The 14,250-nt window shown below is 33.1% G+C and overlaps 2 protein-coding genes across 2 annotated transcripts in view; one reads left to right on the top strand and one right to left on the bottom strand.

The window, feature by feature from the left end:
- LOC133186382 (uncharacterized) overlaps nucleotides 1-14,250 on the top strand; it is a 224,008-nt gene that overhangs the window by 74,944 nt on the left and 134,814 nt on the right. The gene's annotated exons all lie outside the window — the stretch shown is intronic.
- The window catches only part of LOC133186277 (uncharacterized), a 32,576-nt gene that overhangs the window by 939 nt on the left and 17,387 nt on the right, over nucleotides 1-14,250 (bottom strand). Inside the window, exons 8-13 of the mRNA XM_061321499.1 lie at nucleotides 13,543-13,755; nucleotides 13,242-13,339; nucleotides 11,304-12,485; nucleotides 11,138-11,159; nucleotides 10,748-10,972; nucleotides 9,797-10,047 (exon numbers count right to left, since the gene is read on the bottom strand). Coding sequence (XP_061177483.1) covers nucleotides 9,797-10,047; nucleotides 10,748-10,972; nucleotides 11,138-11,159; nucleotides 11,304-12,485; nucleotides 13,242-13,339; nucleotides 13,543-13,755 — 1,991 coding nt within the window. The remainder of the gene's footprint in view (nucleotides 1-9,796; nucleotides 10,048-10,747; nucleotides 10,973-11,137; nucleotides 11,160-11,303; nucleotides 12,486-13,241; nucleotides 13,340-13,542; nucleotides 13,756-14,250) is intronic.

Genomic DNA, 14,250 nt, shown 5'->3' with positions numbered 1-14,250 from the left:
TAAATGCTCAGTACAATGAAATGTATGTTTTTAAAATTAATTGTATGTACCATTACAGCTTCCCTTTTGTTTTTAATAATGAAATGTGATGATGCAGCTACTTACTCAAAAATTGCTTATATAGTCGTTAAATAGGATCTATAAAGATAATTTTTCCATAACCATGAATCCCATGCAAAGCAATTTTCCATAAATATGGCTTACGGTGATACTCTTGCGTTGTAGATAAAAGAGAAATACTTCAATTTATATATTTTATCGGGTAATTGAGTGAAGTATATTTCAAATACAGTGCAGGCCATACCTGAATATATCGTATAAAACAATGTACCATTATACTATACATGTATATACATGCAATTTAAACAAAAAAACCCTTTCTTTTTAAGTAAAACCAGATGCTAGAAATATCACAGCAAAGACACATCGTATCAAATGTACCGCAAAATATACAACCAATCTACATTTTGACACTTCTTTTTGGAAAGGTTTCTTTTAAATATGCAGGTCTGACTCTACAGGATCATATGGACATTAATAAAATCTAAAATTTATATGATACAGAATTGAGTAATGCATCTAAAATTACATCAAAATATAAATACAAGCCAATTTAAAAATAACTACGTCATCACTTATTTATGGAATTAAGGTAGACCTCATTTGTGGTTCGATATGAAAATCAAGAATATTTTAAAATTAAAACATTGAAGACGGAATGAAATAAAAAAATATTTATGATTTCGCGCTTGGGCCTTAAATAACATTGAACAATTGAGTCTTTTTAAAATGTTTCCTGAAATTCTTTATATGATGAATATGTAAAAGATTAGTAAGATAAAACCCCTAGGATAAATAATTAGCTGATTGTACAACTTTCTTTAAAGAAGTTTACCTTTTTTTAAAGTCTAAACAGAACACATACAAAGTGGGGATATCTAAACTAAGATAACTTTATAAGACACCCTTTTAAGACAGATTGTATATTACTTCAGCAAAAAAGAATTAAATCAAATGACATCCTTACCAAACACGAAGACCAAGGGCCTTAACGTTCACCTACATATAAGTATAATTTAATAATTAAAACAAAACAAGCTGATAAATGAAGCTATGCTGCCCGAAAGCAAAAGAAATAGGATGATCAGCTATCAGCAAAATATTAATTTAGTACTCAGAAACAAATATTAAAGTTCATCTTTTTATGTGCCTGTACTTTCCCCCATTTGTCACTATTCTCATGCTGACTAAACAAAACAATAGTTTTAGAGCACTATTGGTTAACACATTTCACCCCCCCCCCCCCAACATTGGCCACTGTTAGTCTTTGAAGATTATTTAATATACAAAGATACAATATTTTTGCAACATTTTCATTTATCTATTATTAAAAGTAATTAAATATATAATTAAAGTATATTAAAAAAAATGGCTGACAATTAAACCTAGGAAAGTACTTTTTGTATAAAATATTATAAAAATTCTTGTAATTCTGTTAACTGTTAATCAATTTACCTTTTAAGTTTACATTATTTACAGTGATTAACTATCAAAGGTGAATAGCGAAGGGGAATAACTTTTATCTGTAGAAATTAATAAATTGACCAAAGGGTACAGAATTTCAAAATCTGGAAAAAACACCCTTGCTTATTATACAGTACCGACCAGACACAACCTAACAGAAAGCGAACCCAAAGCGCACCCCGGGTTCGCTTTCTGGGTTCGCTTCGGGTTCGCTTGGGGTTCGCTATAGCTGACCCCGAGCGAACCCGGAGCGAACCCGCAGCGGACCCTGAGCGAACCTGCAGCGGACCCCGAGCGAACGCCGAAAGCGAACCCCAAATTCAGTAGCGAACCCAGAGAGCGAACGCGCGTTCGGTGTTGCGTAACAGAGCTGTCAATCAGGATTAGTGATAAAACGTGTTAACCAATCAGCGGGTCGACCAATCAGCATGCCAGTTTGTCATTCGATGTAAATAAAACATTGTACAAGCAAAGCGTGTTAATTTACAGTGTGAAACTATTTCTAACATTATCAAAAAAAAAATTGAATTAATATATTTTAAATATCTAGGTTGCATATTATATTTACACATTTATTTTTTTTTATTTTCAAAATCCATTAATATACATTGCGTAAATTGATCAGACAAAACATACCCTAATGTATAAAAGAAAAAAAAAAGAAAGCAATGGTTATTACAATTGTTACTAAAAACAAAAAACAAAAAAATGGTTTTTGACAAATTATAGCATTTCATCATCTCAAGATACTGTACAAGATTATGTTTATGTATGTGCTATTATTCAATTATTTTATTTTTATACTTCTAATGTACATTTTCGTATAGATCCTGATCAACATCAAAATAACTGATCTTCTTAATCGAAAATAAAAAAAAAATATGAAGGTACAGACGTTGCGCACGGTGTTGGTACTATAAAATCTGACTCTTTAGATGTCGTAAAGAAACTGGCGTTTTCAAGATGATAAAGTTACTAGAAATTAAAAATGAAATTAATTATTTTATCCAAGGTAATAAATTATTCTAAAAATTCTCTTTTTAATAATCTAAAAATATCTTAGCTATGATATGGCTTTATTCATTATTGGTTATTACGGCGAGATTCCCGTGTCCAATGTTACATAAATTATTGTTCGCGCAACTACAAGATATAAAAGGATCCACTTCCAATCCTCTAAATTAAATAAAATTTAGGAAATATAATAATATGTATGCATTCTTTGTGATGTTGTTGAATTTTTAGCATCATTTTCTCAATTTCACGAGTTTGGGCTGTATCTACAGTGCGTAAGTAATATGTCCAACGGGAAAAAATCGTTTCCTAAAGTTGACATTAGCCCGCATGGCGATGTGTACGAGACATAAATGCCAAACAAAGATAAATTTTGATGAATAATCTTTAAGTACATATGTTTCTAAAATTAGTTATGTTGATACATGTTATATAACTGCTGATACGTTAATATTAGTAAGGCTTTGTTAAGTGTAGCCATTTTGTTATGCACGTACGAGTCGCTTACTATTACTTAATATGTCTCAGTTACATATCAAATATACATAAATTAATGTCATATATATATACCAATCATTACTGTATCTTGAAAGAACATTTCATACTGTATTAGATAATAACATAATTTTTACGGTTATCATCTACATGAAATAAACGCAAGCATTAATATAGATGTAGCCATTTTGTCACAGGTACGAAAAACGTCATTTTACACACTACATATATACGAATGACGTCGGGAGCGTCAAATTGTATCGCCGTGCTCTTTTTTTCCCAATTTTCTGCAGGTCCGGAGTACCAAGTAGGGTAAAAAGTCCTTCTCCAATTATTTTAGAACAATCTTTTGTTTTAAATATTCTGAAAATTTTCATTCAAAGGCCGATACCCCCTTTTTATTTTGCTGTCGCAATATCTAAACATATATCACGTTATTGTTCTCTCTCTCTCTTTGCTAAAATGAGAATGAGAGCCCCCCCCCCCCCCCCTCCAAGAAAAAGTAAAAGGGTTTCTGAATTTTATTTTTTCTGGCTAGTTTTTTTTTTCAATTTAGTAGGGTTTTTAATAGCGAAACATCCCCATCCCTTCTTTTTTGCATGTCAGTACCCCCCCCCCCTTCCCGATTTATAAAGAGAGCTTAACTACTTGGGCTGAAGGAAAAAAAAAAACAAGAAAAGTTTAATTCAGTATAAGGCCATTTAATTTTTTTTTCCGTTTAGCTACCTCCTATAATTCTAGAACCTATCTACCGATTCAAAAAACATATCAGTACAAAAGCCCAAAATTAAAACAAGAACTTTATACCGGTCTTTCCCCTCTAAAGTCTTTTTCGGAAAACTGGCTCTTGAGTATAGTTTCCCCTTCATCAGAAATCCCACACCACATTCAATTTTCCGGGGAAATCCCTACTCTGTGTAACAGTTATAAATTGCGTTTCCTCAAGAGCCAATTTACCCCTTCTGCTATAAAATATCATGCCAGTACTTATATATGAGGAGGGGGGGGGCGACATATGGTTACAAATGTACTTTCTGTAATTTTTTCACAGGTGCTCTCGCAGTAGACAATCTTAATGAAACTTCACAAAAATTGTAATAAAAAAAGTCTAGTTGTGTCAACATTTAATTTAAAAAAAAAACGAGGAATTTTATTTTTAATGGATTTTTTTTTCTCCAGTTATATTCCATAAAACTACATGTGCATAATATTGATTAAGTGTCTCGCCAAGTTTCTGGGGTTTAAAATAGTTATCCAGTATTACACCTCTGTGGTCGAGGGGTCATACCTATCCTACGGCTTGCAAGAGCTGTGCTTCTTGTATTGTATTTTTTTTAACTACTAAATTTTCATACTAAAGATGTTTTCGTTATAACAAAAGATTTGACCTATAGGAGAGAACAATTTCCTGAAAAAGTCACATTTAAAAATCAATGTTCTTTTAGTTGTTTTCTATCGTATATTTGTCCAAATTTTTCAAATTTGCAGTTTGAACCTAATTTTTTTTTATTTGCAACTTTGAAATTAACCTACAAAGTTGGTCAAGACAGTATATTATCCGTTAAAGCACTAATTTTTGCGTAAATTTTGGAATAGAAGTCCTTCAGGGCAGGCCTACCCCTAATTTAAATTATGAAATTTTGATAGATTTTGATCTGAAGAATGATTTAAAACCACGTTTTAACCACCCCTGCCCTAGGGTCGAAATTAGTAAAAAAAAAAAAAAAAAACTACAAAAAGTGCGAAAACCTATTTCTATCATACTGGATTATATTTATGTCAGACGTATGTTCTCATAGTTAGTGTAGCTCAGAGAGACAGACCGTAGACTCTCACCATGGACAATTTTAGCGTCCTGGTTCGAATCCACCTGTTGGCACACTTTTATTTTTTCAAATTTTTCACCTGTATAAACACGAATTTAATTTTTCATACAGGCTTTTTCATTTTACTTCTGTTTTCTTCCTTAAATGTTTATGTTTGCTGTTGATATAAAAGACATTTATGGAAATGCAGATCATAAATTCTCTTTAACTAAACGTAATCAACCGGAACTATACCTCAGTGTAAGCACACTTTGTTCGAGGACACGAATCATTCACTTTGTGTTACTCGATACTGCAGGTGTCACGAAAAAAAAATCATGCCGAGCAAAAATTGCTGTGTTTGTCTTTCAAGAACATCTCTGGGTAATAGTACTGTTGTGCCATTGGGAGAGATACTGCGCTATGCAGAGTAGATGCAGTTCATTCCTCGGGAAAATTGTGTGCATTGGCGACATGTTATGTCAAAAATGCAGGGGGGAGGTTTACAGATTAGAAAAGAATGTGGTAAGGTCAGTTAAGGTTTTATGTCCCGTTGCCATTACCCAGGCATCAAGTAAGGACCCTCTTGTAAAGGATGTTTCTGTAAATACCGATGTAGGGTCATATGAAGACAGTTGACTAGAACTAAAACGATACATGAGAAACAAGAAACTACACGCATGTGGCCTAAAGTCAGGGACCGGAACGGATATCGATAAGCTTTTTCTAAAGACTGAAACCAATATCGGCCATATAAGTCAACGTATATATTTACCTAGAAGTGATCCTTAGAAAAAATTTTTGAGCGAAAATACTCATATTTCTATTAAAAAACCAGTTGACTTTCATATAAACTTTAGCAATGTCGATATGATTTAAGCATTGATAAAACAGGGGAAAACCTACCCTGAGAGAGAAAGAGAGGAAAATTAGCTCTAGTGTACGATTCCTGAGTAAAGATTCCGGGGTGGGGTGAGGGGCTGGTTATGGGGGAATCCTACTTTGTACAGCGGTTGTCATAAAAATTACATCATTCAAATGTTTTGATTTCATAATTCCATTTTTCTCGTAGAAAGACATATTTTCTCTATCGTAGAAAAATATATTCCTTCGCAAAATCAAGGTTGTAAATGCTAGGTACATTACCTGATTTAACATATTAGAAAAATATAGAAAGAAAATGACAGAATTCAAAAGGTTTCAATAAAAAAAGGCAGGCGGGGGAGGTCGGGAAGGGGGTTCCGGACCCCCCTCCCCCCTGGGATTTGCAGTTATATTTTTGTCAAAAACCTCGAGTATCATATTTTTTTAATTGGTTGGACCCCCCCCCCCCCTCGCAAAATTTCCTGGAACCGCGCATTAACCGATTTTCTGTGCTTTTCTCTGATCTTGGTTGTCAGAAACCAAGGCGCATGCGGGGCTTGATAGAAATAGAAAACTTGATATGACCTAATGGAAAAAATGAAGGTTGAAAGAGAAAGCTACTTGATGTGTTTTCTCTTTGCAAGACGCTCTGTACAAAGTGAGAAAAAAGAAATAGAAAGAGGAATCAAGAATATGAATGGGGATATGTATACCTGTGACAACTTCATGATAAAAATCTGACAATTTATTAAATATTTATAAAATTATAAGATTTTTAGTGTACATCTTAAAATTTTCAACGAAGATTCAAAAATTGAAAAGTTTGTGCTCTGTTATTTTATTTAGATTTTAAAAAAAATAAATAAATAGAATTCACATTAAACAACTAAAATTTTCAATTAACGTTTAAAACGTCGTAACAACGTTATGAATTTAATAACGTTATTTTGACGTAACGTCAATGTGTACCAACACCGTGCGCAACGTCACAGCATAAATGTACATGTATGTCCAATCGTAAACTACTATATAATGGTATTAATTTGATTAATCTTAAACAAAAAATAATGTGTAAATCTTGATTTAGCTTGTTTGTTATTTTTTAAAATGAAATAAAAAGAAAAAATGAAGCGCGATTTATATAATTGAACGATGTAATTTATCGGATTAACTAAGTAAAATAGTAAGTCGTACAGTATTGTATTCTCTTAAAATATCGTAACTTTTACTGATAAAGCGTATTTAAGTTTAACGATTTTTCTCTGATGTTAATTATGTTAACTGCTAAATTGTAGTCATGGCCATGGTATTTTTATATCAATACATCAAAAATGTATATTTTTACAAAGAAAAAAAAAAAGAATTCCCGATACTTACATATAATTATTTAGTCGGCAAATGTACACGACATGATTGTCGGGGTTTCATCCCTGATACTTGTTATTATTTTTTTTTTTATATATAATTTCTGCAAATAAGTGATTTTTTTTTTTTTAAAAAGATCGCTGAAATTCATAAATGGAAATATGATTATAGTTTAATTCATATTTAGGCCATTTTTAAAAGTCTACCCCCTTACTGCATATCATAAAATCCAGTGGAATCAAAATTCACGACCAACCTATATCATGTGATAGAAAATGCAGCATTCGATCATATATTACATGTTTACATGTCAAAAACATAAAAAAAAAAAAAACAAACAAACAATTTTCCTAAGTCTGAGAATTACATAAATAATTATTTGTAATCTAAAATGACTATTAAGTCTTATTTACATGTAGTTTCAAAAATATCCATTTCTATTTTCTTTCAGTTTTCCAAAGTCGATGATTTTCAGCAGTAAATATTTTTAATCTAAAATATCTATTAAATAAATTAAGCCTAATTTCGTCTTTAAAATATCCACTCCTAAATATTTTTAACTATTTTGCGTACAAAAATCGTGCGTTTGCGGTAACAGTCGTGAATGATCGTGTAACATGAAGAATCGTATGAGTGAAGGATTAATCTTGCGGAATCGTTCGTGTAACGTGATCGTTCCTATATGTTGTGAACAATAACGCTGCAGCCATTGTACATGCACATGTATCGATCGCCTCACAAACAACAATGATCGATTTCACTACTGTATTTGGAATATACAAGGGGCGGGGCTTACTGGCGGCAAGATTAAACCGGGGTCCGCTTCACGCATGAGTGCGTAAAGCGAACCCAGAAAGCGAACACCGGGTTCGCTCTAGCGGACCCAGAGCTGACCCCAAGCGAACCCGAAGCGCACCCAAGGCGAACCCAGAGCGAACCCAAAATTTCTGAAAGCGGACCCGCAGCGGACCCCGAGCGAACCCAGAAAGCGAACCTGGGGTCCGCTTTGGGTTCGCTCTGGTGTTAGGTTGTGTCTGGTCGGTACTGTACCTTTATTTACTCTGTTTGCCCCCTAGATGCCCAGGAGCAGAGAAGAAAATTTTCAAAGAAATAACCCATTTTCAATACAGATTCAGTATAGCCCCATCTTAATAGAAGAGCCCTCGACCCAGGAGACAAGATATTCACAATTTAAGAAGAGGCATCCTTGCTCATCATAATCATGCATTTAGAATGTTTCCTAAATAACAATGGACAGAGACGGTTTTCAAAGAAATAATGCGTTTCTACTTTATATTCAAAAGAGCCTCAACCTAACACCAAAATCCCTGACCCAAGGGTTATGAATTTTAAACTTTTTGAAAAGACATCTTTGCTCATCAAAACCATGCAATTAGTTTTTCTGTTAAATACCCAGGGACAGAGAAGAAGATTAAAAAAAATACATTTCCACTATATACTCAATATACCCTACCCTACCCTACATGAACCCCTGACCCTAGGGAACAAATTTCACAATTTTGGAAATGGCATGCTTGATCAACATGACTATGCACCTAATTCATCTGCTAAATACGCAGGGGCAAAGAAGAAGATTTTCAAAGAGTTTATGCAATTTTACTTTATAATCAATAGAGCCCACCTTAACACCAGAAGCCCGGACCCATGAGTCAATTGCAAGATGTTCACAATTTTGTTGGAAGCGCCCTTGCTCATCATAACTATTTACTTGGTTTATCTGCTAAATACATAGGAGCAGAAAAGAAGATTTTCAAAGAAATAATGCATTTCCAGTATATAATCAATATAGCCCCCCTCCACCTCCTGCAGAACCCCTCACCAAGGGGCCACAAATTTCCCAATATTGGATGATGCACCTTTGGTCATCATAACCAGCCATGTATCTAGTTTATTTGTTTTATATACAGGGGCAGAGAAGAAGATTTTTATGCAATTTTACTATATAACCAATAGAGCCCTACCCTAACACCAAAACCCCTGACCTAGGGGCCACATATTTAATACTTTTGGAGGAGGCGCCCTTCCTCACCATAACAATGTACTTGGTTTATCTGCTAAATACCTAGGAGCAGAGAAGAAGATTTTCAAAGAAATAATGCACTTTCACAATATATTCAATAGAGCCCCCCCCCCCTCCTGCAGAACCCCTCACCCTAGGGCCACACATTTCACAATTTTGGATCAGACACCCTTGATCATCATAACCATGTTCATGTACCTAGTTTATCTGCTTTATATATAGGGATAGAGAAGATTTTCAAAGAATTTATGTATTTTCAATATATGATCATTAACGCCCTACTCTAAATCAAGAACCCCGACCCTGGGGGCTATGAATTTCACAGTTTTGGTAAAGGGCTCAATGCTTATGAAAATCATGCCCACAGTTTGACTGCTTGATGTCCCGTGGTAAAGAAGAAGATTTTTGAATATAGCACTAATTTTGATGGTTTTAGCCCTACCCCTCAGGCCCCAAGGGGACAGGGACCATGAAATTCACAATTTTTGTACCACTTCAGCAATTGGTGTTACATGTAAAAATTGATTGAAATCGGCTCCGTGGTTCAAGAGAAGAAGCTGAAAATGTTCAAAAGTTTACGACCTACGAACGATATATTTTATATATTGAAACATTTAGTCGAAGTCTATAATTTATTTAACTATTTATAATACTACTATTTAAATCCAAATGTAAGTGTTACATGTACCTGCGTCAGATCTCTTCCTTTTTCTTCCAGATCCTTTCTATCTAATTTACTTGTAGCCTCGGTTTCGTGCACAACTTGATTTCTGTAAATCCGGATCCTTTCTATGTCGTCAGATTTGTTTGTATCACAGGTATCTGGAATCTCTCCCCAGCCTTTAGTTGGTGGATGATGTTGAGGTTTGGTAAGGTTCCTTAACATCTGGTACATCATCGTTACATCAAATGATTTAGAGCAGGGATTAGATCCATCAGCTGATATAGGATAAATATAATACTTGTACTGAAAAATCACTTAATTTCGTGGAGGCAAACTTTTGTTTGTCAAAAATTAATAGGTTCTTGGGGATTACATTTCGTGTTTGAGGAGGTGCTGAGTAGTATACATACATATACATACATACATACATACATATATATATATATATATATATATATATATATATATATATATATATATATATATATATATATATATATATATATATATATATATATATATATATATATATAAATATAAAATATCAAATTTTACAGTTCGTGAAGTACCTAATCTCACGGGTCTCTTCATACCATGAAATGAAAAAAAAAAACCACAATTAATATTTACACGAAAATTAGTGATTTCAGAGTATCTGTGTCATAAGGTAGAATAATACAGTGTATATCCTATAACCACGATTTCATATTGTGAATGTTAGTCTAATTAAAGATAAACTTCAGTTATTCTAAGTTTTTATTCTTTTTGAAGTGATACATTTCTACCCACAAATTTCTGTTCCCCTTAGCCATATTATTGATTTAGAATTCTTAGTGAAATACATGTTGTTGTTTTTTTAAATATTGATTTAATTTCACATCTTTTTTCACTTCTAATTTACCTAACACTGATAGCATTATTGTTAATCAGTGGAGTATACGAGGTATATTGTTAAGGGTAAATAAATCTATATACCAGGAAAAAGCCTGTTGAATTGATCGTCGTTCAAACGAAATTTTTTCTTCACTTTATCCTTTTCCGATGACATTTTCATAATGTCCTGTCGTGGGAACACCGTATCAAAATAAACCTGCATGGCATCTCGCCCAACCTTGGTTAACTTTTCAAACATCTTAAAGTGAAATTTTAGCAGTCCCTCCTCATAAAGGTTGATAAAGGTGTCTCCATGTAGGCTTGCAACTATTAAAATATTTCAATCGTAATTATAAAGTGTTTTATATTATCGACTAGTATATTCTGGAAGTACCGTTTGATATTAAGTTATATTATGAAACCACAATGAAATCTGAACATTTTTAAGACGCTCAGAAATTCTAGAAAAATACTTCTTTCATGAACACTGACCTTTCTCTGATATTCCACAATCCTACAATTTTGTAGAAATATTTTATATTGATATTCTAAACGAATGAATTCTGTTGATACTTGACTTTTTGATAAAATAATATTGGTGTAGTTACGATTGCAATTTGAATAATTATAGCCTTTTAAAAGTTTTTTTTTTTTTTACCTTTGTCCAGTATCCGAGTAAATCTGGCTCAAACAGAGTGTGATGATGTATCATCTCATGTCGAGGACAAATTATTTGACCCTTCCCGTGAATTTCTTTCTCTTCAACAAAACATTTATCATATTCACAATAGACCTCATTTAGTGTACATTGGTACCCTACACAGTACATGATTTTCTTGTGAAAGCTTCCGGAGATTTGATTTAATAATCGCTCTATGGTGTCACGTACTTCCAGAGTGACTTCTTTTTTGACAATAGTGTTACCATGTTGAAACACCTGAAGTTGTATTGAGGAGTGATTTACTGCAAGAACAATATTGTGCTCCTTATAATCAAAACAAGCAATGTTTTTATACAGACATAGTCCATCGTCCTTCAAAACTCTCCATTCATGTGTCATGCAAGTAACAATAAGACGAAAGTAAACAAACCATGGCAAAAAAATGAATCTGAAGACCAACACTGATGTTTTATTTTGACACTTTCTCAATTTCTCCTCGTGTGCAGCATCAAATGTACGTCTATTCATACAAGGTATGTAATGAATGTCCGACTTCAGCTCGACAAATATCAATCCAAGATGCTCCATGTACTGGAGAATACTTCTTTGCTTTCGAGGCTCTATTTGCAATTCTCCTGATGTCCATATTTTTTTGAGAAGTTGGTGGGAAAGATATCCATTTTGGTCGAAGTCCATCCATTCGGCGTCACTTTTTACTAAATCTAAAACATGGTTTGGATCTGTGATGATATTTTTGAAGGCATCAACAAACCATTGGATGTCAATTACAACAGTTTCAGAAAGACATTCCTCGTTGAAATGCAGAATAAGTCCAATTTCATGGAAAAGTTTCAAAACATCTTGAACATTTGTGTCTTTTTCGTCGATGTAGTTCAAGAAATTTGTAGACACTGCCTTACATGAAAGCATTTTTTCTGTGGATTTGAGTTCCCCTAGAACAACTTCACACATTGCCCAGTCTCTTGGAATAGTTTCCTTCCACCGTTCTTCTTTAGCAATTGAAACAATACATTTTTCTAAATCGGAAAGATTGTCAAGACATTGTCCACCTTTTTCCTGAAAGCCTAAAACGAAGCATCTCTTTCTGTTCAAGTGTCTTTTGAGATTTTCATCGTACCTCAGATGATGCAAAATACTTCTGTACATTTTTTCCGAAGTCTAAATAACATTAATATTGAAAAAAAAAATAAACACTTGTAAAAAGAAAATGTATGAGACATCGTTATATTTTCTTAAAATCAAACCCTTACTTGATATCTTTTTATTTATTATTATTGATAATAAAACGTTTAGGTTTAAGTATTGTAGAATCCTTATTTAATGCGAGTACTTAATATCTCAAAATGGTCCAAAGACGTCTAATCGCGAGAAAATGACAAAGAGTCACGTGAATTAGCAATATCAAGTTGAAGAAATATATAATTTTTTTTTTTTTTTCATATTTTAGACTTTTGTCAACCTCAAAGATTTGAAAACATATCTCATAAAATCTTATTTAATTGTAAGTACATGTACTTAATTACGACTACATTTTTATACACCTGTTTTCTGCCAAATTCACGAATATTGCAAATTCAAAAAGCCTGTTTTCTAATATCTGGACTTCTAGAAGAAAATTTGTTATAGGAAATGAAAGCACCAAGTCTCAACTTTACATTTTGATGTTTGAAATGGGACAAAGTGTGTCAGTCAATAAACAAGTAAATAAACAGGGCCATTTTAAGCAAAATAATGAACCTAGCTTTTTGCACGCATAGTATATAAAATTATCTTAAACGAATGTGCGCTAAAGGCCTATCAAATTGTTTCTTTCGGAAATATAGCTGGAAGATATAATTTTGCACATTTGCATCACAAAACAAAGAGAAATACATGTATACTATGTTTTATGAAATGTAATGTAAGTTCTATTACCTGTCCTTTGGCTTTGTCGAGGTGAGTTCCCACAAGTATAACGGGTGCATCTGAAGCACTGTACAGATGTATAGACTTCATCCAGAACAAAAGGTATTCTATTGTGAACAAATTTATTTCAATGACCAACTCAAATACACATGGAAATTTTTCTTTGAATTAGATGTCTTAAAAAGATAATGGTAATACGTTTTTACATGAATATTTCCTTACATTGATAATGTACTTTGTTTTTTTTTCTGTATTTAAAATTGTATTTCTAAAAATATCATACTTGTTGGAGATATTCTAAAACATATACCCCCATATGTCCAGTCACCGAACATTGTTCCTTCGTGGTCACAACATTTCTTGTCGATCTTATCTTTAAATGGTTTAGACATATCTATCACCAGCAGATAGAAAGCCCTTCTGCTGAGGTAGACCTGATGACAGGCGTAATATGCACACTGTCCTCCAAAATCCATGACACTCAAAAGCTGCTTCCCTTCCTTATTTGTTTCTGCTGTAAGAGCTTGATAAAACAAAAAAGTATATTAAACAAAACTTGTATCTCGCAATTATAATGATACATATATCATTGTAAATTTTCCGATATATCTTTGATGCTATGCTTGATTTAAAGATTGTACAGGAAATGCAGTTAAGTAAAAACTCACATGTCATGAATTAGTAGATCACTTACTGATTTCAATACGCTGGCTGTTAAGTGTCCTAATATTACCAAAACATAGTTTAACGTTACATATATTATCGCCTAATCGATTTCAGAAGTTTTCTTTATCGTTATATTGCATACCTTATTGAATTAAAATTTACCGATATTTTTTTAACGCTAAAGGATAAAAAAAAGAACTGTGTAGTCAATCACATTATTAAAATACTGAATATACTCATGAACATGGCAAAAACACCAATCCCAGAAAACACAAGCGGTAGGATCGGGAGCCTAGGAGAAGTAAATTTCCTCTGTTGACCGGTGACTCTTGCTCTAAACCATTTGTATTTA

This window comes from Saccostrea echinata, unplaced genomic scaffold (genome assembly GCF_033153115.1).
Source record: "Saccostrea echinata isolate AGI-Se365-2 ecotype Australia unplaced genomic scaffold, CSIRO_AGI_Sech_v1 ptg000013l, whole genome shotgun sequence".
Taxonomy (NCBI): domain Eukaryota; kingdom Metazoa; phylum Mollusca; class Bivalvia; order Ostreida; family Ostreidae; genus Saccostrea; species Saccostrea echinata.
This window is presented reverse-complemented; position numbering and strand designations above follow the sequence as displayed.